Source organism: Sciurus carolinensis, chromosome 14 (genome assembly GCF_902686445.1).
Source record: "Sciurus carolinensis chromosome 14, mSciCar1.2, whole genome shotgun sequence".
In the NCBI taxonomy this organism is placed as follows: domain Eukaryota; kingdom Metazoa; phylum Chordata; class Mammalia; order Rodentia; family Sciuridae; genus Sciurus; species Sciurus carolinensis.
Genome location: NC_062226.1, coordinates 65,922,084 through 65,949,476, shown reverse-complemented (window position 1 = coordinate 65,949,476; position 27,393 = coordinate 65,922,084). Strand labels below are relative to the sequence as shown.

The 27,393-nt window shown below is 38.1% G+C and overlaps 1 protein-coding gene across 9 annotated transcripts in view; it reads right to left on the bottom strand.

Moving 5' to 3' along the window:
• Positions 1-27,393, bottom strand: part of Glis3 (GLIS family zinc finger 3) — a 424,342-nt gene that overhangs the window by 72,848 nt on the left and 324,101 nt on the right. For all 9 annotated transcript variants that reach the window (XM_047525258.1, XM_047525253.1, XM_047525256.1 and 6 more), the window contains one exon: positions 26,641-26,751. In XM_047525258.1, coding sequence (XP_047381214.1) covers positions 26,641-26,751 — 111 coding nt within the window. The remainder of the gene's footprint in view (positions 1-26,640; positions 26,752-27,393) is intronic.

Genomic DNA, 27,393 nt, shown 5'->3' with positions numbered 1-27,393 from the left:
CAAAATAGGACAGGACACTAAGAGCAACTCTCCTGGTTCTCTTCCTTCCCTGGGACCTTCCTGGGATTCTGTGTATATTCTCCCACAACAGAGTTTATGTGCCATGCCCAAGAAACATATCCTCGTGGATTTTTTAGCACGCCAGACCCCAAAGAATAAGACATTAGCATCCTCCATACTGTGACCACACCATATCTGAAGGATGGATATTTCCCTTAGGTCTCACAAGAGCCTGTCTCATTCTCGGCAAGCACCCCATTTAACATTCCTCCTGCCAGGAATGGCCTCTCTCCTCTCAGTATAAGACCCAGTTTATAGCTGACCTCCTGAATGAAGCCTCCCTGACCAGGCAAGTCCACTCTGGGCCTCCCAGGGAACAGGGAGAGCTGCAGAATCTGCTGTTCACATTCCTCTGACTAGACATTGTTGATTTGGGGCTTTGTTTCTTGGTTGAGTCTGCACAGTTGTGTTGTACGGTCCACAAGGACCTGGCTGACCATCTGACTTGAGCTTTTCAACCCAGCAGTGCTCAACAGTATGGTCTCAGTGTGAGCACCATGGTGAATTACTCAGTCACTAGTTGACCAGTTTTATAGGAATGAGCAGTAATCCTTTACCTAAAGGAAAATACAGTCTTTAATATGTGTGATATACCTAAAATAAATAATGCATCAGCTCTTAACTTTCTCTCTTAATGGAGAATTTTCAAAGATGTAGGAGAGAACAAGTGCAGTAGAGAAATTATTGATACCCTACCCAGATCCCCTATAATCCCTGCGACTAGCAAAGTGCCATCATTCCTTCAGTCTTGGTATACCCATTCCCCAGCGTCTGTGTACTTTCTAGGCAAAACTGACACCTGTCCCCTGCCCTTCCCCAACATCAGTGACTTCAGAGTGCTCCTTTGCCTTGAAGTGGGATAAATTTTGAGATATAAGTTATGTCCCAGAGCTCCCTATGGGATGGAGCTGAGGCAGAGACCATGAACCAGCAGTCTTCCCTGGCTTATTACCCTTCCCTGCTCCTCTCTGGGGAATTTCCTTAATAAATCATATATGTGTACCTGAATTCTTGGCTCACAGTCAACTTCTAGGGCACCCAGAAGATTCCTAACTCAATGTGGTTTGGGTTAGGACTGCCCACAGTCTATCAGGAGAACTTAAAATGCTTCATGATACATCTTTTCTTTCATACTGGCTCAGTCCACACACCAGGAGTGTGTTAGTCAGCTTCCTGTTACTATAACAAAATACCTGAGGCAATTAACATATAAAGAGAAAGGATTAATTTTGGTTCATAGTGTGGAGGTTCCAGTCCAACACTGAGTGACCATATGGTTTTGATTCTCTGGCAAGGGTGACACATCATGACAGGAGGACATGGCAGAAAAAATTGCTCATCTTAGGAGTCAGGAAGTGGAGGAGAGGCTGGAACCAGGTTATCACAATTTCATTTTAGGGCACCCCTGATGCCCTAAGGATCACCCATTAGGCTCCACCTTAATTGGGAGGTTCACCTCCTCCCAAAAGTGACAGCCTGGAGACCAAGTCTTTAACACATGGACCTCTGGGATATACTCATCCAAACCACAGCAGTATGGCAACCAAATTTTTAATGAAAAAAGGGCATTCTGGACCATCATGGGCAATACTCAAAGCATAATTATGGAGGAGATTAAATTAAAAACAAAACCCTAATTTATAAGAACAATCAGAAGCATGTATAGGGGTTTCAGATGTCACTGAGTCCAGACCTCTATATCATGTAAACCTTCCCTGACAGCAACCCCAGTTGACGGTTCTTCAGGATCTGCCCCTTGATATCCTAAAGTAAGGGGCAAATTCTTCTCCCTGGCAGTTAGCTCCCATTGCAGACCATTCCAACTGTCAAAACATTTTTGTATATGGTGTCCTGGTTTAGCTCTCAGTAACTGTTAAGACAGATTGTACCCTGCTACTCAAGCCTACCACGAACATACTAGGAAACTAGGGGACAGCTCTAGGTCTTGGAAACCAACCTGTGAGTCCTTTGAGTGTTAATGATCCTGATCTTCAATGAACCATTTTAGGGCTTAATTTCCCAGCCTATCCAGGTGCGAGTAAACAAATTGGTTCTTTAGCTTCTGTACAATCTCCCATTATGAAATATTTGTTCCAAATGATAGTTTTTCAACCTCAGTAATGAAATCACCCATCAAGGCTTGACAAGGTTTCTGCATGTAGAAATTCGAGCTGCTTCCCTTACAATGTGGGGATTTTTCCTAGTATATAAAAACAAGGCACCATCAATTGTGATTTATATTTGTTTTTTTTTTAATTCAAGATTATTCTGTTAATGTTTATGAGCCCTAGAAACAAGAGACAGAAATTCTATTCCTGTCATTTTCTCATTTCAGATATGATTGAATAATTGTCCAAGATTAAGTGAGTCAAGTGGAAATAATTAGGAAAGGGAAAAAGGCCCAGAGTCTTCAATTTTCAGTTCCATTACATTTTATTCCAGGAGCAAAGACATTCTATTAGTCTGGAGCGAGACATATTTCCAAAGAAAATGAGGCACAATCAAAGGCCTTTTGTTTCTCTCTCTCTCTCCAATGAGCATAGTCCATCTGGGTCGTGCATGTTTTTGCATCACCTTGTAGGGACTCCTTTGTTCTTCAGAAATCAAATGTCACCAAAATATTCTAAAGAAACTTGGCCAGAAGGAAAGACAAGTAGGATTTTTTGTCCCAGAGGGTTAAGGTTTATTACCAGAACATTCTTATCAAGTGTTCTCTGTGACACTTGGAGCAACGTGGATCTCAGGGAATTAACTCATTGCCAAAAGGCTTAAAAATAATTACAATGAATTAACCTATTATATTAATTACAATTAATTTTCAGTCAAATCTAAGAATTCCATCTCTAGGGGATTCCTTAGCACTGACATTTATGAAGTGGTTTTGGCATATCATAGGTAATTAATCTCCAACAATCTGCTATCAAATTTGTTTCCTTTGGGAATGACCCATTTGCAAAGAGGAAAAGAAATGAGAATGAAGACTTAGAAAAATGGCCCTGGAGGAAATCTCTTTGGGAACATAGGTGTCCAACTGAGTACCCTGAGCTTTTATAGAGAAGATAGCTGTTGGGTTAGCAGTGATTCTAAAGGCCAAACATCTTATCCACAGCTGATTAATGAACACACCAAAACATCTGACTGGGTACACATGCTAAGGGATATCTCAGTAAGATACATGAAAATCAATTATTACAGATATGACAAAATAGAATGGTTATGTAGTAAAAAATGATGATTAATGGGAACTGTCCACGGATTTGGAATTTCAAAGTAAAGAGGAACTAGGGTCCAATAATCCTACCCGCCAGTCCTACCTGCCGTTTGAAATTTCTGCAGTGGAAAAGTTTTGTACCGTTAACGGGTAGTAACTGACCATATGTGACTAAAGAGCACTTGAAACGTGGCTAGAACAAAGGAGGAACTGAATTTTTAATTTTATTTAAATTAAACTGAATTAAATTTACATTTGTAGTACTGAACTACATAGCACTACTGCCTACCATGGTGGCAGTTCAGGCTTTGTCTAAATCCTTTACATGACAGACAACGTGCTTCCTCACCATTCAGTACCCTCCCTTGCTAAACAGGTCTAGTCATTAGAAAGTTCTCTTCTCTGAAGGAAGCTGTAGTAAGTATGTCAGTCTTCCCTTAGCAGGGTTTTTCCAGGCTCAGCATTGTCAATTTTTAAATAAAGATTAGGACCTTTAAGTAGGAAAAGTTGGGAACTTTAACAAACCATGGTTCAACTACTTCAAAATCCTGGGCAGGTAGATTCACTTTTCAGAATACAGTTGTTCTTCCATAAAATGAGGACAGTACCACAGCTATCTTGGTTGTTTTAAGAACTATATGAGGTAAGACACAGAACTCAACACAATGCTTGGCACACAACAGTACTTAGTAAAACATATAGCATATTATTCTACTCACCACCCCAGTTACTCTTCATACTAGATCTCTCTGTGCAAATGATATCCAAGTACTAAAAGAGTAAACCAGATATCATATCAAGTGAGGATTCAAGAGGACAAATATGTCCCTTGTTCTAGACTTTCTAAATTTCTGTTTTTGTATTTCTTCTCTTAATACAGCCTAAAGTGTCAATAGCCTTTTAAAATCCATGTTATGCTCTTCATTCATTCAGTGTATAGTTATTGAGCTCTTACCTGTGCCCCCAAACTATGCTACATTTAAGAGATAAAGTGGGACGTAAGACGTTGGCGTTCCCTGCCCTCCTGGCACTTACAGTGTGGTGCTAATAAAACTTGTCATCAAGTAAAATCCATAGATCTTTTTTCATATGTGATGTTCTTTGTTTCTGATGGCTCTTTATATTGAAAAGCTAACTTTCTAAAGCTCTATTGCTGTCTACTGATCCATGACCTCTTTTTGCTGTATTTCATTTAATTTAACTGGTTACCACATGCTCCCACTCAACTTCAGTGCCATTTGCAAACTTGGTGAAAACATTTTCTGGCACTAAAGATCATTTACATCTCTGCCAAAGAGTGAGTTATCTATGACAAGTAGCCTATGAACAACACTACACTGGTTTTTCCTTCTTTTGGTACTAGGGATCGAACCTAGGGGTGCTAAAACATTGAGTAGCATACCCAGCCCTTTTTATTTTATTCTTTTTATTGTGAGACAAGGTCTCACTAAGTTGCTCAGGGACTTGCTATGTTGCTGAAGCTTTGAACTTACAATCTTTCTGCCTCAGCCTCCAGAGCTGCAGGGATTACAGGTGTGCACCACTGCACCAAACCAATACCATACTACCAATAATGACTCAAATAATAGCTCATCTACCACACAGATCATAAAAAATAAGGGTGGGGTCTGAACCCAGGCTACCTGGCTTTGAACTTTCATATCCTTACTTATGAAATATTAAGATGTGGACTGGGGTTGTGGCTTAGTGGTGGAGTACTTGCCTAGCATGTGTGAGGCACTAGGTTCAATTCTTAGCACCACATATAAATAAATGAATAAAATAAAGGTCTATTGACAACTAATATGTATATATATATAAATGTTAAGATGTGAAAAAGTTGCTTAAAAACCTCTTTAGCTTGGTTTTCTATGTATGATGTGGGAAACCATGGCACCTAAGTTATAAGACTATTTTTAGGGAAAACATGAGATAGTAAACTATCCCACCAATCCATGGTATATAATTAGTGCTAAGCATGTGTTAACTATTTCCACTAATTATTATATTTTCATTAATATTCACAGTAGAAGCACTATAATAATCCATAATAAACACTCTTATTCCCACCCCCCCAACTCAGTTTTCTGATCTTCTATCAGCTTTCCCTTTTATATACCACAGAGTAGCAACAGGACAAAGGAAAAGGATGGGGATGTTAGGTCTACTAGACCCAATTCAAATCTCAGCTGTACTACCAACCACTGAGGCATTTGGCAAGATATGTAATCTCTCAAGCTTTCAGAGCTTCCTTGGCAGTGGGATGATGACACCAATTTTGTAGGATCGTTACCAGGGAACATAGGTGACCCAAGGATAATTGCTAGTGTTGTAAGTGGCTATCATTATTATTATTTTTAATTTAATGAGAAGCTATTATGATTGCTAAAAGTAACACCTGTGTTAGCAACACTGGGTTCTTGCATATCTTTGGAACCACAGCTAGAGACAAACAGTGTTCCAAACAAGACATGAGCACAGCTTTCCAGGATGACCATGACCCTGGAACTACTCTATCTCAAAGAATATAGCTAGTGTTCATTCTTTTGGAAGAGACCAAAACATTTTAGAAACAGCAAAACATTTCAGAACACTCTGGGGATGCTAATACTTTAATCCAGATGTCCTCTTTACCAAAATCTGTACTACTATCTAACTATCATCCTGGACAGAGTTGGGGAGTTGAAGTTCAAAGGGATGTTGAAATCAGAAAGGCATGCAGTTTGTATATATATGTTTTTGTATTGTTACATTTGTAAAACACCCTTTTCCTCCTAAGTCAATATTTTTCTAAAACAGACACCAAAAGTCTTCCTTTTTTATTTCCTGACTAGAAGACAAAACACAAATTGATAGAAAGGTGAGCTTTATGGTCCAAATTGTGCTTCCTTGATGGGTGCATCTCAAAGGCAGAGCACTAAACCAAAGGGTAGATCCTTTTTTATATGAATGGGGAATTATTAATAGGGAATTTGTCATCGCAACATCTTCCTTCAGCCTTTGGACCCTGGTTGGGGGCAAGTGAAGACAAGACTCAAGACAAGACGAAGGGTTCACTTCGATCATAGCTTCACTAACTCCTTTGACACTGGCTCATTGCACTAACGTGACCATGCACATTCCATTTCATCCATTCAAGTGTAGCATTTTTCTTTCTATTCAAGTATTCTCAAGGTTTAATTAAAGCAGTCAGCTATCTGGTAATTACTTCCCCTGTCCATCTTACCAGCTCCACATTGTCTTCCCCTGAATTGATTTCTGACTACAGCCTCTGCCTATGCTGTATCTTAGGAGGTGTGGGGAGGGACTAACTACAGAAATTGAAAGATCTCATTTTTATTCTTCCTTTCATGTAATTAGAATGGATTGACTGGAAAAGATTTAGGGCCAATTTTAATGTGCATGAGTGTTTGGACAATTTTAAAAATGCCTACTTCTAACAGTTGAAAGCTGTCACTTCACTGGAGAGCGCTTGCTTTTTTGCTGTCCCACCCATCCCACACTTAACGGTTTAATTTTCCTCAAGTACATCATTGACAATATCGCCCCCTCCAAATCAAAGTCCCTTAATCACTCACCCAGAAACATTACCTGCAACCCAAACTTGTGGGCTTTAGCAAGCTGCCTCTCCCCTGGTCATGCATCCTCACATCCCATGACTCTGGTGACACACAGCCAAGATGCTCTTCTTGTTGATTCTCATTCATACCTATTCCTGTACTTCTAGTCACAGACCTCCTGCTGGTCCCCTTTTTGCCATACTCTACACACCTATTCTGCATATTCTCCAAGGCCCAATTCAATGCCACTTTTCCTTGAATTTTTCTCAGACCTTTCCAAAATCATTTCCTCCTTTTTTTTTTTTTTTTTACATTACAATAGCAATTCATCTTCATTTTTGTGATGGCACTTTTGGTTTCCTCTATTTTATAATAGTTACATATAAATGGTATCTATTTCTACATATGTTGTTACTCACAAGTAATATGTAGTATGTAAATCACAGAAGACAAAAAAAGATCATTGTAAACAGACCCTCCTGGCTGATGAATCATGCAACCTAAGATAGTGTTTCTTTTCACACAAAAGGGACCCTATAAATGTTTGAGGAATAGGTGAACAAATCAATGAATGAATAACAAATGAATCAATAGCTGCCAAGGATTCATTAATCCATGCTCATTCTTTAGGGTGGCCCTCTCAAAGACAGATGGAATAATGTCTTTCATGCAATAAGAGGGAAAGAATAGGGTGAGGCAGTTCAAGCATGCGTAAATTATCAGTTAAGAATAAAACAGGAAATAGCCTAGTGAAATCTACATAGAAAAAAGAAAAAAAATACACTTTGTAAGATTATTTCCTTATAATATTCAGTCCCAATTCATGCCAAATATCACAAGTTAATATTATTCCCATTTATATACTGTTTCTTGGTGTACAAATGAACAATCCTTCCAATAAGAAATGCCAGTTCATTACACTTATACATGTATGTCATATCTCTCATTCATCTTGGAAGGCTGGGAACACATCCAACTTTTTACCTTGCTTTTAAAGATCCAATGTCTATCGTATATTTGATAAGTAGAACACAGGAATTTCAAGCTAAATGGGCCCAAAACTATGCATGCTATCCCCCCTTTTGACAATCTACAGTCAAGATGAGAGCTTCCATCTTCTAACTCCTGTTTGGATAGGTGACCAGCCACAGCCCTGGTTACCCTGCCCACTGTACCACACTCAGCCTTTAATGCTGCTCCAGAGCATTTTTCCCCTGAGATAATACTCAAGAATTTGTCCATAGTGTTATTTTTGGGAATGAACAGAAGTGTTTTACTGATGGTCATTTCTCTCCTTTTGTCTGAGGACCAGGTGTCTTAGACTGATGTGGGAATCCCATGGTCTTTCAATGCTTTGGTGAAAGGAAGCTTCTGAGTCACCAGAAGGAGGCCTGATGCAGAAAAGTGCCTTAGGCAAAGCCCAAGACAGGAACTGGCTCCTCCCAGGCCTCCCAGCAGTCTGTGTAGCCTCTGCCACAGTCATCTTCATGTCTAGAATCTACTATTGCTTTAGGGATGTTGACACCACTTTAGTTTTCTTCATTTACTCCCTGTAATTAGCCTAGTCTCCTTCCAATAAATGAATACATAACTAAATAAAAAAAAAAAACCCACTCCAGAAATCCAGGCTAGAAAACCAAATGGCCACTGGAAGTGTAGGAGATGATGAGGGGTGAGAGGGGTCACTCTTGGTCTAAGGGTGTCATCTCAGAAGCATTGTCTTAGACCACAATAGCCTTGATCAACAGAATGGAGAGAAACAAAAGCAGGTGAAGGTTAGAGAGCAGAAACAGGTGTCAGCAGTCTTGTATGTTGTCCCTGGATTTCGAGAACTGGATACTTCTTCTTCCCCAGATGTCCTGCCACTTTCAGGTTTCAGCATATATACTTTTATTCTCAGGGTCTACAAGGAACTCCACACTCAGCGGTCTGCTGTGTCTAACTCCACTCTCCAATGCTCCAGGCCTCATGTTGCTTGTCTGTCATAATTATCAGCACCCTCTTGGGAAGACACTATTATTGGAAGTAATTCACATTCTGACACGGCAGGAAGCTAGTAGAAGTTGTAGCTACTTTAGATCTCTGCAAAGAGCCCTGTGTGCTGGAAACTTTCAGTCCACTAGAAATAAATTTATCAAAGAAATACTCTTCTATATATGCTGAGGAAAGGAAAAGTGCCATAAAAAGACATGTCTCTCTTTCTTCCCCAACAATCCTCCAAAGTAGAACTAGAGAAGACTTGAGGGGCTGTAGAGTCAGACCATCAACATTTCAAGTCACTGTGGGTGACATATTTTTTCCTTAAATCTGATTTTAAAGAAAGAAAAATCAAGTATTTTTTAAATCAGAAATTAACGAAGTAAAACACATCCTCTAATCCAGGTAGAAAATAATCTTAGAAACGAAAGTAGTGACACCAAGAAATAATAATCTGTCCTTTTGAGAATCTCAATTTACGGTCCACAGGAACTCAAGTCTGCACTTTTTAGCAGAAACCCATGTCTGTTGATAACAGAAGACACATGTCTTTGTAGAACTCCCATCATAATCAAACATCAAGGAAAGGTAGAATGTGAAATACAGGCCACTTAATTTTTCCCTAGTACCATGAAGATCAAAAGAATATCTCTATTCTACCAAGGAGACACCCCCAGCTTCTGCCTTCCCACCAGGGGAACCAAGCCAAGTCCTTGGTTTCTCATGTCATTACCACAGCTGAAATGATGTAACAATAACAGCGAACAGGGGTGTCCCTCTGCGCCAACTCTAATCAGTTTCAAAGTATGTTTTGTTGATTCTCATTGACGCCACTCAAAGGAACTGGTCACTCGTGGTCTCAAAAGTTTTACAACAAATTGTGTGATTAAATTCCTTAAACACGTCTGTCCATTACTAATCCTCTTTTGCCAACATCCTTTTCAGAGAAAAATTGCAGCGCTGCATGGTGCCTGATTTATATTTCATTTTGAGAACAGGAAGTAAAGGGATTAAAGTTAAGGATTAAAACACTTACTCTTTACTGCATTTTTTTTCTTGTCCCAAATGGCTTCCTGGTTGCCATGGCTACTGTTCACTGGTCCTTAGCTCTGAATGCAAGTCTCTTTGCATTAATAAAATATTTTAAATGAGACTTTATAGAAAACAATAGGGAAAGTAGCTTTAAGTTCAATTACTCTTGAAAGAAGCAGCTAGAATTTTCTAAAAATCGTTTTTCTTTGTCCTTTTATTGGTATCTTCAAGAGGGAAACTTGAACTAAAAGTATAGGGACAATGTAAAGATGAACAATGCAAAATCAGAATTATTCAGTAGGACCACAAAGAGAGAACTAAGATAGTGAGTCGGTCTTTAGCTTGGAAATCAGTGTTTGTAGGAAGATTAAGGGTCCCTGGGAATTTCTCAAATGTTGTAACACCACATAACATTTAAAAGGTAAAAATGCACATAAATGCAGTGTTGCAATTCCAAACTGGAAATACCAGGCAGGAAATGAAAATCTGAGGTTTTCACTACCACAAAGTTAACTTAACCATATCAATGTAAATATCACTGCTTTGGATCCAAGTTGCTGGTGTTCCCAGTGGCAGTAACTCCGAAGAGTGTGGCCAAAGAGGTCGTACCTATGAAAAGCACATGCTGTCGAGACTGAAGACATCTCCATGAGCAGGGCACATGGCTGGTGCCAAGTCAGGCGTCCAGGAGAATGGATGACACTGGCAAGTGAACAACCACACTGCACTTGACTTGTTCCTTTAAAAATACTCTACTAACATCCATTTTAGAATATGCTTCTTATATTCCTTTAAAAAGTTGAGGAAAATTGAGGAGACTGCTGTTGGGTTTTAAAGTGCAGTTTTAACTTCTATTTTAGCTCCATTGTACCTTCTAGTCTTAAAGCCCTATAGCAGCAGAAGAAGCTTTCATATAAATTGTGAAGAAGTGACTTCTACAACACTTTTCCACACCCCCTACCCTCAGTGCTCTCGACTGCTGAGTTCTTCTCTGCCTTGTCATGTAGTGGTTTCAAGTTATTCCTTTATTCCACAGGGATCCACTGAAATGACCTCATCACAGTCTATGTATGCTCATTATTTCTCACTTCTTCCAATCCCATACTGCCATTAAAACCACCATTCCTGCATAAACTCCCACGGGATGAATGCAGTGGCTTCTTAAAAACTGGTAATTGAAGTCATATTGATACATTAATGGGAGTAAAGGGACTGTTGCATTACTTTTGCCACATAACAAAACAAAGTTACATAAGGATCTTCTGGGGACAATCCCATAACTGGAGAGAATGACTGTGATGGTGGCAGCTTCATGCATTTTTGTAGAACTTCAGTTGTCTGCAATTCTGGTGTATGTGAGTGTCGGAGGTGGGGTGAGGAACTCCCAAATCAAATCATGAGATGCTACCCAGGGCAGGACGGTAGAAGCTAAAACAAATGTGAATCCCTCAAGTTTGTACATGTCTTATGAGCAGAAGCACTGACTGCCTTTCTGAACCATCTTTTTGAAGATATTTATGTGCTGAATAGCTTTGGAAAATCAGGACAGTATCACCCTTCTGATCAAAGGCAGCCATGCTATGTTCACTATGAAAGATTCCCTAAGCCCAGAATTCCCTTCCTATAACACAACCCACTGAATGTGCCTGGTCTTCTTCATGTTACCTTGTGAGAACTTGGACTTCAGAAATTGAACCAAGAAAATGATACTTTGGCTCCTACTATGGCTATGAAAGATAAACTGTGTGTCTCTGGCCTAGGAGGCTCCTGTCTTCTGCTAGCATGGCTGCAGTAGGCTAACATGTTAGCTTACCCAAGGGTAAAATCTCAGACTCCTTGCAGTTCCTGCCACCTACAGGACCATCCCTGAAATGTGAATTGTACTAGGAAATAAAATTTTGTGGCGGACTCTGTTCTACATAATCAAGTTGAGTAACACCCCCAATCAGTATGGCAGTACCACTCCAGAGATCCAACCTCAAATGATTTAGCTAAAGAAAAGCCACAAGGGCCATAAGAGTGATCTACCCACCAGGTAATCCTCTTGGAGTTACTGCTGGCTTATAGAGCCCAGGATGAGCCCATAGATGAGTCCCAGCAGGGTACTTGGCAAGGGTAGCAGGTGGAAGAGTCCCCTGAAGGAAAGAAGTGGGCACTGGCACCCATGTGGGTCCCAGTCTAAGATCAGAGGGCCCTACTTGGATGGTACTGCTGGCCAGCCACCAAGAAGGGAGCTTAGAGAATTTTGAGAAAACACAGGGGCTCTGCCACCACCATTTGTAGGAGGCCATAAAAGAGCATCTGGGAGTGAACATTATGCTAGAACTTACTGACAAGTAACAACACTGCCCATACTGGGACACCAGACTGCCATAGTAAGAATGATAAAGCCAAACCAAGGAGCAAGGCTTGTGGTGTTAGGGAAGGTCAGCTGAGGACATGCCTGCTCTCTGAGTGTGCTTTCTGAAGTCATTTCTTTTCTCGGAACTTTAGGTCTTCCATTTCCAGAATGAGATGAAATAGGATTAAGGTGATCCAAGTAGATGATACCACCAGGTGGGGGGGCTTAGAGAATTTTTAGGGAGGGTGCTCAAAACCAGGAGGCTCTTGTAGAACTGTTTTGAAAATCCAAGGGGTAAACAGGCATGAAAATGCTCAGTGAATAGTGCTGCACAGGTATTTGATGGTTATTAGTGTTTTTTTCTAATTTCTTTTATTATTTCATAAGAGAATAAAAACCAGTTGATTGCACTGAGGTCATTGTGTTGCTGTTGGTGTTCTACATAACCATTCACCCTCTTTTGCTTTCACTGATGATACTGAGTTTGTAAACATTTTTGTTGTCTTCAGGCCTCCCATCAGTTTCTAGGCTAATATTCTGGGACAGAGAAGGGTCAGGATTGGGTAGAGATGGGAGGTGGGGAAAATATTATGAAACATTAAGTCCGCTCATTTATGTAATAATTTAGGGTTCTTTAAATGTCTTGAGTTTTTTTTGACTGAAAATTGGGGTATTTGTTCTGGATATATTTTTGAATATAAAATAACAAGATCTTTGTAAACAATAGTAGAGAGGAGAGTGGACCAACCTTGATTGCTATTTCGAGTACAAAAAAGATGAAAACTGATTTCTGTTATTTGTGTCTATACAAATGAGGAAATGTCAATGGTATCTTTTGCACTATCATTTCAGAATACAATTTATATCCAAAGTCCACATGATAACATTCAAATTCCTACAGCTTGTGCTGTGTGCTTGGCTAGCTCAAAGCACCACTGTATGCAGAGCTTCTTGTCTGCTGTGCCCTGCCAGTACCCTACCTGTTTTTCCTTTTAAATACCTTTTCAGAGTCCACTAAAGTCCTGGAGACACAGAGGAGGAAAATTAGTCATGGCAGTGATTTATACTTTCTATCATCAAAATTTAGTGGTCTCAGGTCACAATGCTGTAGGACAGTATGGCTGTCACTGAGTCTGAAAGTAAATCAGAGCTAACATATGACATACAAATTCTTCCAAGATAAAGTGGGAGTTCAACAGTTGCCTCTAAAGTGTTTCCCATGAGACTTAAAATTTTATTTAATCACTTATAATAAAGTGCCCTTCTCATGTATCAAAATTGTGTCAAGGACAAAGCAAAAAACTATTTGCTGAGCACCCCAATATTCTAGATTCTGGGAGTTTTCACTAAGTCCATTCACATGCATGATCTCATTTGAGTCATGGAATATCCCTTTGGAGGTAGGTTATTTTAATAAGAACTTGAAGCTCAGAGAAGGTAAACAATTTTCCCCCAAATCACAGGTGAGTTGCAAACTCAGTCAGGCATCCTTCTAAGCCTTTCTTGTTCTTCCGGAATAAACAAAGCAGAACCAACACTATCAGAAAAGAGTGGTTTAATTAAAACACAGGAAGATAGGTTTAATCAAAATGGTGGATGACAGGTAGGCTCTTGTAAGAATGATTCTAAAACAGAACGCTTCAAATGGAAAATAAATCTGAGTCTATAAAAATATATCTATAGTAAATTACCTATGAATAAAAATTCCACGTAACAAGTTGCAAAGATGGCAAACTACTAAGAGTATTTGCAATATGTATGATAATAAACTGCTCAATATTCATTATATATAGTTACTCCAAATCAATATAAAATTCTTATAGAAAAATGATAAAAGATTATAGATAATTCATAAAACTGAAGTAAAAATGGCTAAAAATAATGAAGAGGTAAGTAAATTTACCAGAAATCTAAGAAAAGCTTCTTATATTAATAATTCATCTGGGGGCACTGGGGTGTAGTTCAGTTGTAGAGTGCTTGCCTAGTATGTGTGAGGTACTAGGTTCAATTCTCAGCACCGCATAAAAGTAAATAAATAAAATAAAGGTACTGTGTCCATCTACAACTAAAAAAATTTTTAAATAATTCATCTGTTATTTATCTATCATATTAATATGGACATGATCACTTACCTCACATTTTAAAAAATGTAAGAAAATTTCATTTTTATATCATCCTAACAGGGATTTGAGTAAATTATTACAAAGGTTTGGGAAGTCATTTGAGCAACACATTGCTAGAAACTTATTTTAATTACTTTAGGACATTTATTAAGATCTGTGCACCAGAATATACATCACAGAATTATCCATAATAGTAAAATTTTAAAACAATTAAATGTTTAAAATAGTAGATTGATTAAATGAAATGCAGTATATCCTTAAAATGAAGCCACTAAAAGTATAACTACTGAAAAAGCAAAATTTTCACTATAATACTATGTGGTAAAAAGAATCAAAGTAGAGATACTCATAATATGTTTATATATGAAAGAAAAAATATACATGGGAAGATACAGATCAGTGTTAAGCCATTGTGATTCATTGATTCTAAGATACATTTTAACATCACAAATCAGGGTGTGTTATAATCTAAGGTGTCTTGGTTTCAAGGAACAGGTACATATATACTCTTTGTTTATAAAAAATAAATGACATGCAATTTTAAAATGAGGATGGACTCTGAGCATGATGAATTATATAATAACTCCTCCGTTATCTGGTTTGTGATGGGGAAAGTGCCCAGAGGGAAATGTTGGAAAAATAACTGCTGGGGATAGAATGGGGAGGAGAATGTGGCTTTAGCCCAGGACGGGAGAGAAGACAGCAAGAAGTCAGACCTAGTTAGTCAGGGAATTCAAGGTCTTAAGTCCACCCAAACTCTGCCACCAAAGACACTTGCAAATATGATTAAAAGAGCATGCTTTGAGAAAGTACAAAGAGATACAGCCAGAAAATGGAGAAAAGAGATATTCATATTACAAATTTCAATTAGGTAAAATAAAGTCAAGTAACATATGAAGTCAAGAAATGAAAGAGATGAAAGCTTAAAGTTCATGCTTGGAAAGATTCTAGAAAGAATTACACGATCTATGAGCAGTAAGGAAGGAAGAAAGTCAGCTGGAGTTAGGACTGGGTTACTGAAAACAACCAGAGAATCATTTCCTGCTTAGATGCCTATAGGGGAAAGATGCACATAGGATGAGCCTAGAATTCACAGAATATTTAACAGTCTCTCATGATAACATTTTGAAAGACTGAGAAACCTAGAACTGATGCTAGGGCAGCTGGGTGTAGTCACAGTGGAATGAGCCACTGTACCTAAAGAATATTGATTAATGGAATATGCCAACCAAATTAATTTCCCCCCTTCTCCCCTCGATCCCTAATTTACCTCCACATTACCACCATCATTATCTCTCTGAATCATAGATCTGACCACAGTCTATGTTTAACATCTGAGCAGGGAACAGGAGGCCCTTTGATATCAGTTCCTTGGTCAGCCTTTTCAACCCCAGTACTTGCCTCCACTGCCAGCAAATGCCACTGCAGGTCTCCTGTGCCACTTGCTGAAACCTTGTTCTCTAGTATGAATGAAATGGAAAACAGAGAGCAATGGGGTCCACATGCTAAAAAAAATCCAGAATCTGGGTACTAAGAGAAACTGTGGAATGACTGGAGCATTTCTTCAAGCATCAGCAAAGCCTCTACGGAACATCAGCAATGACTGTGGAAGCCAGAACTCCAGCATGTAGCAGGTGGTTCAGGAAGGTCAGTTTTTTTTTTTTTTTTTTTTAAATTTTAAAATTTTTTTTATTGTAAACAAATGGGATACATGTTGTTTCTCTGTTTGTACATGGAGTCAAGGCATACCATTTGTGTAATCATAAATTTACATAGGGTAATGTTGTTTGATTCATTCTGTTATTTTTTTTCCCTTCCCCCCTACCCCTCCCACCCCTCTTTTCCCTCTATACAGTCCTTCCTTCCTCCATTCTTACCACCCTTCAGGAAGGTCAGTTTTGACTTGATATATCAGACTTGCTAAATAATAACACCAACGACAAAGGCTGTCTCAAAAGTTAGAAAGCTTAAGATTACCTGAAGAGGCTTTTTAATATCTTTTGGGATTTTCAAAAGTGATTTCCTTACTAGGAGTGGACAAGGCGGCACGTAAGGGCTCTTATAATGCTGATATGCTAGAGTTCTACTAAAGCTGTGCCCATAGCTGGCCCCATGGAGGGGCAGGGCAGCAAACCCCCATCCTGAAAAGACTCTTAGAAAAACAACTTTCTATTCCAGTTAAATGAATAGCCTTAGTGAGGTAACTACTGTCCATAGTCCTGTAACAGTTAACTCAAGTGAGTCCCTGTTCTACAGAGGATGCAGTGAGCGTTTCAAATGTCACATGACACTTTGTTGAATTTGTAAAGAGGGCTCCAGATTGAGAGTGGAAGAATAATCTTTTGCCAAAATGCTTTGTGGAACGCCAAGATTGCAAACAGTGTGTCAAGACTTAATGGATGGCTTTGCATTAGGCGGTATTAACTAATTCTGGCACATATTCTGTAGGCCTTTTGGCTCAAAGGAAAGCAGCATACCACCCTGGCCATCACACTTGGCTTCCTTACCTTCTAAACTTTCTCATTCCTCAGGAACAAACTGAAGAAAGTAGAAGTAGTAATAAAAATCCTCAGTCTAAAGGCCAAAAGAATAAAATAACATATACATGACTTTGAAAGATCAAAGTATTAAACGTAGGCAAAACAAGACTCTTTTTCTATTATCGCTATTACCACGATCACTATTAAACTATTGGAATCACAGAGGATGGATCCCACTTGACAAACAATTCAAATGGTGACTATAGAAGACCCAAAGATCTATTAGTCAAGTCCTCCAAATTCTCAAGCAAGAATGCTAAGCCAGCTGGGGCTGGAAAACAAACAAACAAACAAACAAAAAAAACCCCAACTCTTTCTCCCCTTAGAAAATGCTTGCTTTTATCTGACTTTCACCTCTTATTCCATTAATTAAATCCAGTTTTCTCAGCAGAAACAGAGGATGGCAAGCTTTCTCCTGTGCATTAAAACACCTTCTAATAATAACCCACACCTCACCACCACCCTAAAGCCTACTGCTGCCTCCTCCAATGCCAGATCTCCAGCTACGTGCAGGGCTGCAACAGGCACTGTGTACAGATTTCCCAACTAATCAGTAAGACAACCTGAGAAGATGGCCGATACTATCCTGATTCTACAAATGAGAACATGAGGCTCAGAAATATGAAAACATTTATCAAGGCTTATGCCATTAAAACCAATGAAGTAGGGATGTGAATCCAGGCCCATGACGCAGAAGTCCAAATGCAAAACAAAAACAAAACAAAAACCCACCAGATAAGTCAGTATGGGAGTAAATGTGGTAAATCTTTTGCCAGTTTAGAAAAGAAAAATTCAGAAAACAACCCAGGTCTAACATGGCTACAAGGCTCTTTAGCATGAAATCTAAACCCACACATCTCCCACTGATGTAACAACAGCTACGGAAGAACTGACAAATGGCAGGGACTTCCAACCCAAAGACATATGAATTTCTGGATGAAAATAGCACCCAGTTAGATTGTCTGGCCGAGACTTTATTTTATTTATTTATTTATTTTTTTGCGGTGCTGGGGATTGAACCCAGGGCCTTGTGCTTGCAAGGCAGGCACTCTACCAACTGAGCTATATCCCCAGCCCTGGCTGAGATTTTTAAAACACATAAATATGATCACAAATGCTTTTCTGTGTAAGGCAAAAAGCAAAGTAGATATATAATCATCTTATAACCATACTATGATCTGTTTTCATTAATTTTTTTTCCAAAGCTAAAAATCTCTTTAAAGGGAAAATTAATTAATGAAAGAATCTGGAGTAGATTTCTTTCAGCTTACTCAAATTTCAACAACCACTTGTCTTCTTTTAAAAACCCTTAATAGATAACACGTAATTCCAATAATAACAGCTAATGTGGGGCTAGTATAATGTGTCAGGTACTATGCTAAATGTTTTACTATCATTATCTCAGTTCATATGATACAATGATACTGAATTAATAAACATTATATGATATAAAGCTATGAACAAAGAACTAATTTATAAGTTAACATTTTATGATAAACTGTATGATTGTATAAATCTTCTGATATTATAATGCAACATATAAGTTACAAATAGTATGTATCTACTTATTTGCTTCAAGTATAATATTCTTCCACTCTCCCAGCATGGTGTCTTTAAATTAATTGTCTTGAATATACTTGGTCTGAACAGTCAACATTATAATGAAAGAGAATGAGACCAGGTATATGGAAAATAATTAATTTCCTTCTGTTTTCTAGATAATACTCGATGTTCACTAATGTAAAGAACACTTTGAGATTTCCCATGCTCCATTTTCCTGTGGCTAGTGTCACCTTAAAATACAGAAACCTCAGTTAAAATTTAACATAATAGACCTCAGTGATGGTCAGTTTAATGTGTACTTAACCAGCCTATAGTCTCTGTTATTCAGCAAAACATTTTCTAATCCAGGTATTGCTGTGCAGGTATTTTTAGATGTGATTAACATCTTCAAACGATTGGCTTTGAAGTAAAGGAGATTATCTTCGATAATGTGGGTGGGCCTGATCCAATCAGTTCAAACGTCTTAAGAGCAGAACTGAGGTTTCCCTGAGGAAGAAAAGATTTTGTCTGTGAAATGCAGTTTCAGTGCCTGGGACAACCAATCTCAGAAACTAGGAACTCTGGTGCCATTGTTATTTTTCTCTTTGTCTCACTCCTGACACTCAATATATCACCAACTGCTGTCCACTCATTTTCTTTTCTTTTTTAAAAAGTTTTTTTAGTTGTCAGTGGACCTTTATTTTATTTATTCATATGTGGTGCTGAGAATTGAACCCAGTGGCTCACACATGCTAGGCAAGTTGCCCTGTCCACTCATTTTCATCCCAACTGCCACTACTTTTGCCCAAACCTCTATTAGTGTGTGTGAAAGTGCACATAGCACTAGTTGGTACAATTGCTTCTAGTCTGTTCCGATTCTATACTTCAATTCACAGTCTACAAAATCAGCCAGCCCCTTGTCAAAATCCAGCCTTAACATCTCGGATGGCCTCAAGGGAAAGAAGCATATCTTACCATTTTTGTATATCTAAGCATTTAGTAAAATATCAGACACATAGTAAATGTTGAATAAGTATTCGAATAATTTGCAATTCTGTACCAGTAGAAGTCAATCCTCCAGGGCATAGAAGCACAGAATATCCTTAATTGGGCAAAGGCTTGGTGAGGGGGTACTGAAAGTAAAGCCAAGTGAGAAAGTCACAATGTGTCTTCTATTTCTTTCAGCTCAGAGGGTCTTAATTTTAGAAAACCTGTGAAATCTATGGAGCCTCTCCCCAGGAAAATGCATTTTGCATATCATTTTTGAGAGTTCTTGAGCTTCCTAAAACTCCCTATCCAAAGACTACTGCTCCCTATGGTCTATGAACACAAAGGGAATGACCCCTGGATAGAATAAAATATCACAGATTCAAATTTGATTTTAATTTCCTCTGGTTTAGGACCCAGTTTCCTTTCCTTTTGTCTGGACTTTTTTTGCAGCATCTGTATGACTTTTAGAAAGACAGACTACTGTAATCGCTGAAAGAAGACTCCACCTACAAAAACACTAAGTTCTCAAGAAGGAAGGTATTTCCAAGGACCCTGCTGGTCTACTGTCAGTCACAATAGATTTTGTGGATGGCAGATATGTGGTATAACAATGTTTTCTACTGAAATAGCTCCTCTTTCATCTCTGGGACTCTGAGTTTGCCTTTCAAGCTAGCTGTGAAGATGGAGAAATGGAAAAACCAGGGGACTGTAACTTAAGTCACAAAGCCACTTGTGGCACTGCTTAAAAGAAGCCCATACCTCCTGATGTCCAATCCAAACACTGGTCTGAGATGCGGCCACCTGCCCAGTATCCACCAAGAAAAGTTTCTGCGTTAGGCTTATCCAAGCCCTTGAGTGAAGTCACCCTGAAAATAAATCTTCACAGCTCAGAGAGCCAAGATACAAACAAATGGAAAAATATTGCCCAGGGATATCAAAGACAAAGCTCAACTGAAGCTGAAAAGGGATGACAAGTGAGAACTAGCAGAGGAAGCAGTAATTGCACAAGGGACTTGAACACTGTGGAAGTGGAGAAGAGCAGGCACCAGAGAAGGGCAATGGTGAGCTGCATCACAATATACTAGGACACTATATTCGGGTAGGTGAGAGACTGAGCTAAATGCTTTTATTCCAAAATGAGTTTCATTAAAAATGCACCAAATTTAATAAGAGAAAGGGAGTAAGAAACTTAGAAGGATTCTGTCAGTCCATCAATCAGAAAAGCAATTATCAAGGAACTATTTCTATAAGGTAGGTGTGCTTAGGCACTGTATAACCCTAATTGCTCATTAAAGCACCTGCTACCAGGTCCCCATTCTTTATAATGGCTGGCCAGAACTATGCCAAACACCCTCATTTTTCTTTTCTTTTTGGTCCTAATTAAGAATTTTCAGGGAGAAAAGAAATAAAACTACCTTCCTATGTATGACAAAGCATTGAAATGTAATCAAGAACAATATAAAAGCCCACTGATCTCCATTCTTTTGAATAATAAAACCTAAGACCTCATTCCTTAACAATCTCTATTATTCACAAAGGAACTAATGTCCTAGGACGAAATCTTGGGATTGACTTGATCAGTTTCCCCTACTGCACACATGTGTCTCCTGTGTCCCTTGTTAGACTGTCATCTTCAGGAGTGAAAGACCAGGTTACCCTCAAAATTGTCATAGGGCCTCATCTGTATGGTGTCCTCAAAGGATCACAAATGTTGACCAACTGACTTGTGTTTCTTAGAAGATACAAACCACACTTTTCACTGGCAAGCATCCTGTCACTCCAGTGCCACCTCAACTAAGGAGGACAGGCTGCAGAAAAGTACAATTAAAACAAGCTAAGATGGTCCTGACATCTATTGCTCTGGTCTTAGTAGTATCAGACTCTTTTAAAATAAACTCAATAGGAAGGTACAATATTCTGACTGAATCTATGCCTTTAAAATTTTTTGCAGCCAATACAATTGTTCTCATTCTAAAGTTGCCTTTTCAATGTTTCTGCTCAGCACCTCAAAGAGGCCTTTCCAGACCATCTCCCTCTATGGAGCCCTCTTTGTTAATGATATAAATCCCCTCATGGTTTCCTTGCTTGCATTTGGGGGACTTAGTTTCTGTCTTTTTATTATTAGACTTTACCAAGAGACTGTGGATCTACGAAGGCAGAAAACAAGTCTGTCTCATACATGTTTATAACTGTGGGTCTAATTCAGTGCCTGGCACACAGCAGGTGCTTAATAAACATTCACTGAATGGACCAAATAAAACTTTATTACATTGTATTTCTCAAATAATTTACTAGAGGAGTAGCTTGATGAGATGCTCCAGAGGACAAAAATCAGCTGGCTTGCCTAATAATTTTGAGCAAGGCCTAATGTTATTTTCCCTAAGGAATATTGGTGTATCCAAGGTTCTGAGAACTATTGCAGGAAGGAAACTACTCAATATCATTTAACTCAGCTCAGTGTTTCCTAATCTTATATGACAATAAATTACTTTTTAAAAGAAATATCTAATAACACCCTATGAAATATGTTCTAAAAGACACACCTTAGGAAACAACTTTCACACTAAATAAGACCCTAGGCAATCACCCCAGAGGTAGTGGGTGTTATTCTCCTGTATTTATAAGGATAGAAACTGTTTTCCTGATAACTCAAGAAAGAACTCAAAGCTGCTTCTCATTCACTGGTCACTCTCATTGACAACCTATCCCAGTTTTTCCAAATGTGGATTCTTAACTATTTTTAAATAGCTCCTATCACCTTGTAGCATCAAAATGCTCCCAAAAGCAAAGCTGGACTTATATTGGGCCTTCTTAAAATGCAAACCTCCAGGTAACTGGTTTCAAGTCCAAATCACTATTATTGACCTAGGGTTAAATTTGAGATTATTCCTTTCATTTAAATGTAATTATTTATTAGCATTACCATTTTTACTGAAAAATATTTGTTTCACAAAAGCATCTTCCTGTGCTTTTCTTGAAATAAGTTCCTCTGAACTCAGGCACTCGGATTTCTAGGTATGTGTCACCATCATTTTGAAGTGTGATGTAAGTAATTTGTCACCAGCAAACTGTTAAAAGTATGGAACTCCGTGACTCTTTTTTTTTTTTTTTTGAAGAACATTGTGCTGCTTGAACATCATACCTACAATAGCCTGCTTTTCACTTACTTGCACTCCATGTAATTTTGTAAATGTGAGAGGAAGGGGTGGGCTAGTTCATCCTGAGATGATATGTCTGTGATATGTGCCTATTACTAATGTTCTGCTACCAGCGGGAGTGGTATAATTTATTTCTGAGCAGAAACAAGAAAGAAAAGTGAAAAGGCACTGCAAAATCCATTAAGACATTTGACTGCATACCTCACTCGTGAGTGCTACCTGCCATATAGACCATGACAAAAAACAACTGATAGAAAAAGTGAACCTCATTAGTCCTTTTAATACATGTTTTGATTCAGGGGAAAATATTTATTTTCACATAGCTTTTCACAAAGCAAGGTGAACCTATGTGGTACTTAATGACATTGTTTAGAGTCTTAAATAGATAGAGAGAGGTGTTGGCTCTGAATAGATTCCAAAGAATTGCCAGTTCTACATGAAGAAAGCTGCATCAAATAAGCTGCTCCAACTTAGCCAGAAAGTTGTATAGCTGTCCTCTAAATAGGAATATAAATACATGCTGCATTCACACACATTTCAAATGCTACACTTGATTTATAACAGCCTGTATTGAAGTCATAAAAATGAAAAGTCATCAACCATGGCAAACCAAAGGTCAATGTGTAACAAACATTTAACAAATCACACCTAAAGTTTGGAATCTTTGTGGAAGTGTAGAATGGATGAAAGATTTCTATCGCCTCTAACTTTTGGTTAGGCATTCCTTGCATTCACTTATTAAAAAGTCCATTTTGATAACAGGCTAGTGTTGAAGGTAACTCCCCTCTTATGACACTTCCAAGGTGAAAATGAAAATTTCTGATAAAGCTCACAGCCTTGAGGAAAATTCCAAGTGGCTTATTGCCTTAGTTTTCTCTTATTTCACTCACTCATTATCAGACAGAATTGAGGGACAGGTTCTGCCTTTGCTCTATAGGCTAAATTTTATTCTCAGTGGAGACCATTGCTGGTGACTTAAGTCTTTTGCTACCCATTTATCTGTGTAGGACTGTTTCAAGGGACTTGAAAACTGCGAAGTGCATTCAGTGGAAGAAGTCTGTACACTGGCTGATGGGATGTGTGGGTGTGCATGATTTATGCAAAGAGAAAAGTTACTCTTTGCATGCAATGAGTCAAATTATCCCAATTCTTTTGCAGGAGAATTTCTCTTTTCCATCATCTTCTTTCTTTCTACAGCTTGAATAATGTTTAGCTGAGTGTCTTGGTTTTCAGTAGGTTCTATCAAGTGTGGGAAAGGGCCACATGCCCATGGCTAAGATATCACTTAAGAGTTCTCGAACTCTCCTGATATAGATTAATCTTATGCTACAAGTGCTTTGTCTCTGGCCCTGATTTCAGAGCAGGGCCACATAAAGCCGGCAAAGTTAAGACCAAAATAATGTCATTTAGTGTCTAGGGGAGGTTAAAAAGAGGATTAGAGGCAGGCAGGCAGGCAGGGTATATTAAACAAGTCCATGACTAACAGGGTGTGACAGAAAAGAGTTTTATTCTTTTCAACAAAACAATTCCCTAGGGCTGGGACCATTACTCCACTGTGCCTTTATCACCTTGGAATTTTTATGGTTATTTTTGATGAATTCACATTTTTGTAAAGGCTTTTTTGAAATGATGCCAGTTTTCAATTTTTAATTAAAGTCGTAAATAATCTTAATTCTGCCTTAAAAGGTTTATTGTTTCTTTCCTTTTTTTATGATTACTGCCAGGAAATATTTCAAATACCAAGTCCTGATGTGAGTGAGCAATTAGAATCTCTCCAAGGTCTAGTAACAACATTGTACCATGTAAATATAATACACTAGTATATCAGTGCAAGATTTAGAAATGTGGATTGACTGATTTCAGGTTTATTAGCAACTTTTTCTCCTGGGAGGATATTTCCTCTTTTTGTTGGATGGAGCAACTTTCATCATTTGATTGCACAAATTAATCCATCACAGATTCATAAACACTTTTTAAATAAAAAGGCACGTTAAAATTTGGAAAATAAACACTGTAAACTTGTCACTTAGGTCTGGGCAATGGAAGACTACCAAAGCCAGTTCAACCATTTGCAGGAAACAGTAAACATCAAAAGCTAAAGCATTTGAAAGATAACATCTCACTTTATATAAAAAAAGTAAGAACCACGATTTTTGACATGAGATGATAATATTACTTCAAAGTATACCCCTGTTATCTAGATTGCTTATTGAAGGTTGCCAATTCATTTGTCAATAAAATTTTATTTTGTACTCTCAAGGTCTGTTTTTCTTTTTTCAATTAGTGTTTCAAGAATTTGTCACACAATCAAAACTAATCTTCCATTATTAAGAGGCTGAAACATACCATATTTGAACAATAAAAACCATCAACAATCTCTGAAAATATCCCATGCTATATTTCTGTACCTGTGCCTAATGTTACCTTCTTAAATTGAACATCATATTGCTTATTTGTTTAGATATGGAACTAATGTCCTTGCACTGTCCATGATGACCATGTTACATTCTACACAGGTGCTTTCCAATCTTACTGATAAATTTGGTATTACAAGGGAAGTCTCACACATTTGGGACAACCTGCAGGCAGACAATGTCAGGCTTAGAGTAAAAATCCTCTCTCTTCTAGGAGGGCTTCTTTTTTTTTTTATGCAATTTATTACTTCAAATTTGTAAAGTGAACCTAGATCATGATGAAAAATGACAGTGACCCTACTGAAAGTACTTAACAGTATTCAACAATGATGTGTTATTTTAAGATTAAGCATCATCCTTCCAATTCTATTTATATTTTTAATGTACTTAGTAGTTTCTTTGTTTTTCTAAAATTCAAGAACATATCCAAACCATGCCAAGTGATCATAGATATCAATTTACTGGTATTACAATTAAAGAAATTTAAATATATTTCTAGGAAAAAATAAATAATTTTAAAAAATTGATTTACAGGATTGGGATTTTATGAAATTAAGTGCATCTGTCAAATCATCCTAGCTGAATATTTTTCTAATTCACAGGGATGAGGTCAAGTTCTTTCCATGTGTGAGACCTTGGCTGGCATTGTACTAATACCTCTCAAGGGAGAAAAAAAATTCACGTTACAAAAAGACTATAGAACATTTCTAAACATCACGTGTTAAATTCCTATAAGCCATGAGAGAATGAATGCAAGATTTCTAACTAGAAGCCACAGTACCTGAAAACCTTTGCCATGGGGTTCAATCACTTGAAATAAGTTGAGTCTTAAAATGTCCTTAACTTTGTTACAAAGGGCCCTTAAGTGAATCAGGTATCCATCTCCATACAAACGAAATACTCAAAAAGTCAAGGTAGTTCAACATGCTTTCTGCCATAGACAGAGGATGCTAGTTTGTTCAAAAAATTTAAAACTCAGTTACTAGGAAACACCATGAAAGTCAGCTCCCTGTCTCCAGTGGTGTGGAATCTGAGTGCCAACAACGTGTGGCACTGCATGAGGTCAGAAGAGCAGGTAAGGAACTGGCTGCCTGATCTTTAACATTTGTTCCACATCTGAGATACTATGATTTTCACAAACTTTGCAAATTGCATCAATCCTTCAATGATGTCAAAGTGACTTGAAGTTCAATTTCTTTTTCAGATTGTCATCAAGAAGTTTTCTAAACTTAACATGAGGAATGTTCTCCTCTTCTCCTAGAGATTCATCTACCTTTTTTTATTAGAGCTACAATGATTTTAGCCAAATGATATTTTATGGAAAAAACATATCTCTTCAGAAAGGGTTTTTGTTATTGTTGTTGTTGTTCCCAGTTGGGTTTTCTTTAGCCATTTAGACTTAATTTCCACAAAAGCCTTTTGTTACTTACTGGCTTAGATGCGTTTCACTAATTTTCTCTGATTCCTATTATTCAAGTCTTCCCCAGAAATTCTTATCTGGCTCTATCAGCTTTGCAAACCACAGCCTTGCTATTACTTCATGGAAGACTTCTCTCCTCAAAAAAAATTACATGTTAAAACTTAAGCATGTTAAGAAGTATAAAAATTTCCAGTGCCCTGCAGAAGCTCCAAGTACTATAAGAGTCATTTAAATATGCTTTTTCTGGCTTGAAAATTCTCTTTAAAAATTACCTTTTTCCTTGCTTGTTGATCTTTGGAAGAATGTGCCTTCACATGCTTTCTTAGGGAACTTGGGTCTGTGTAGCGTTTGGTACATCCTGGAATTTGACAAGCATAAGGTTTCTAAATAAGAAAGAAAGAAAGAAACAGCTGTGGTTAAATCATTAAGGTAACTGAGGAAGGTTTTGCTCAAAGATTATTCAGAGCATAAACTGTTACCAACTGATTGATGTAGAATGCTGGGTAATACTCATGCATTTCAATTAGAAAGCCCAGGAACTTTGCATCATAGTAAAGATGCAAAGTTAGAAACAAAGAGATGTCCTATCCTTGATGGCTTTTAAGAAACTGCTTTAGGTAGTACACTAACCACAAAACCTCTTGTGGCATTTTTCAGTGTGGAAATTATTAGTAAGCATCTCCAGTCATACTTACAGTTATGTTTCCCTGAGAACAATCTTTGGTACTGTCAGAAACTAGTAAACACATATTCTTTAAGGGTTCAGGTAAAGAAGCTGTAGAAAAGTCCAGAAAAAACTGGGTATGTTTCAGAAGAAACCTGATTCAGAAAGAGAGAGGGAGAGAATGAAGAAGGGAAAATTAGTGTAAAGTGAGTAAGAGACAGTAGGTTTCAAACAACAGACATGTGAAAAATCAGCCAGAGGAACATTAATATTATTAGTTGCAGAGGGGTCCTGGTGCTGAGCCTGCATTAAGTGAACAAGTCTTTGGCTGAGCGCGATGGGAATGAGAATTTTGGCTATT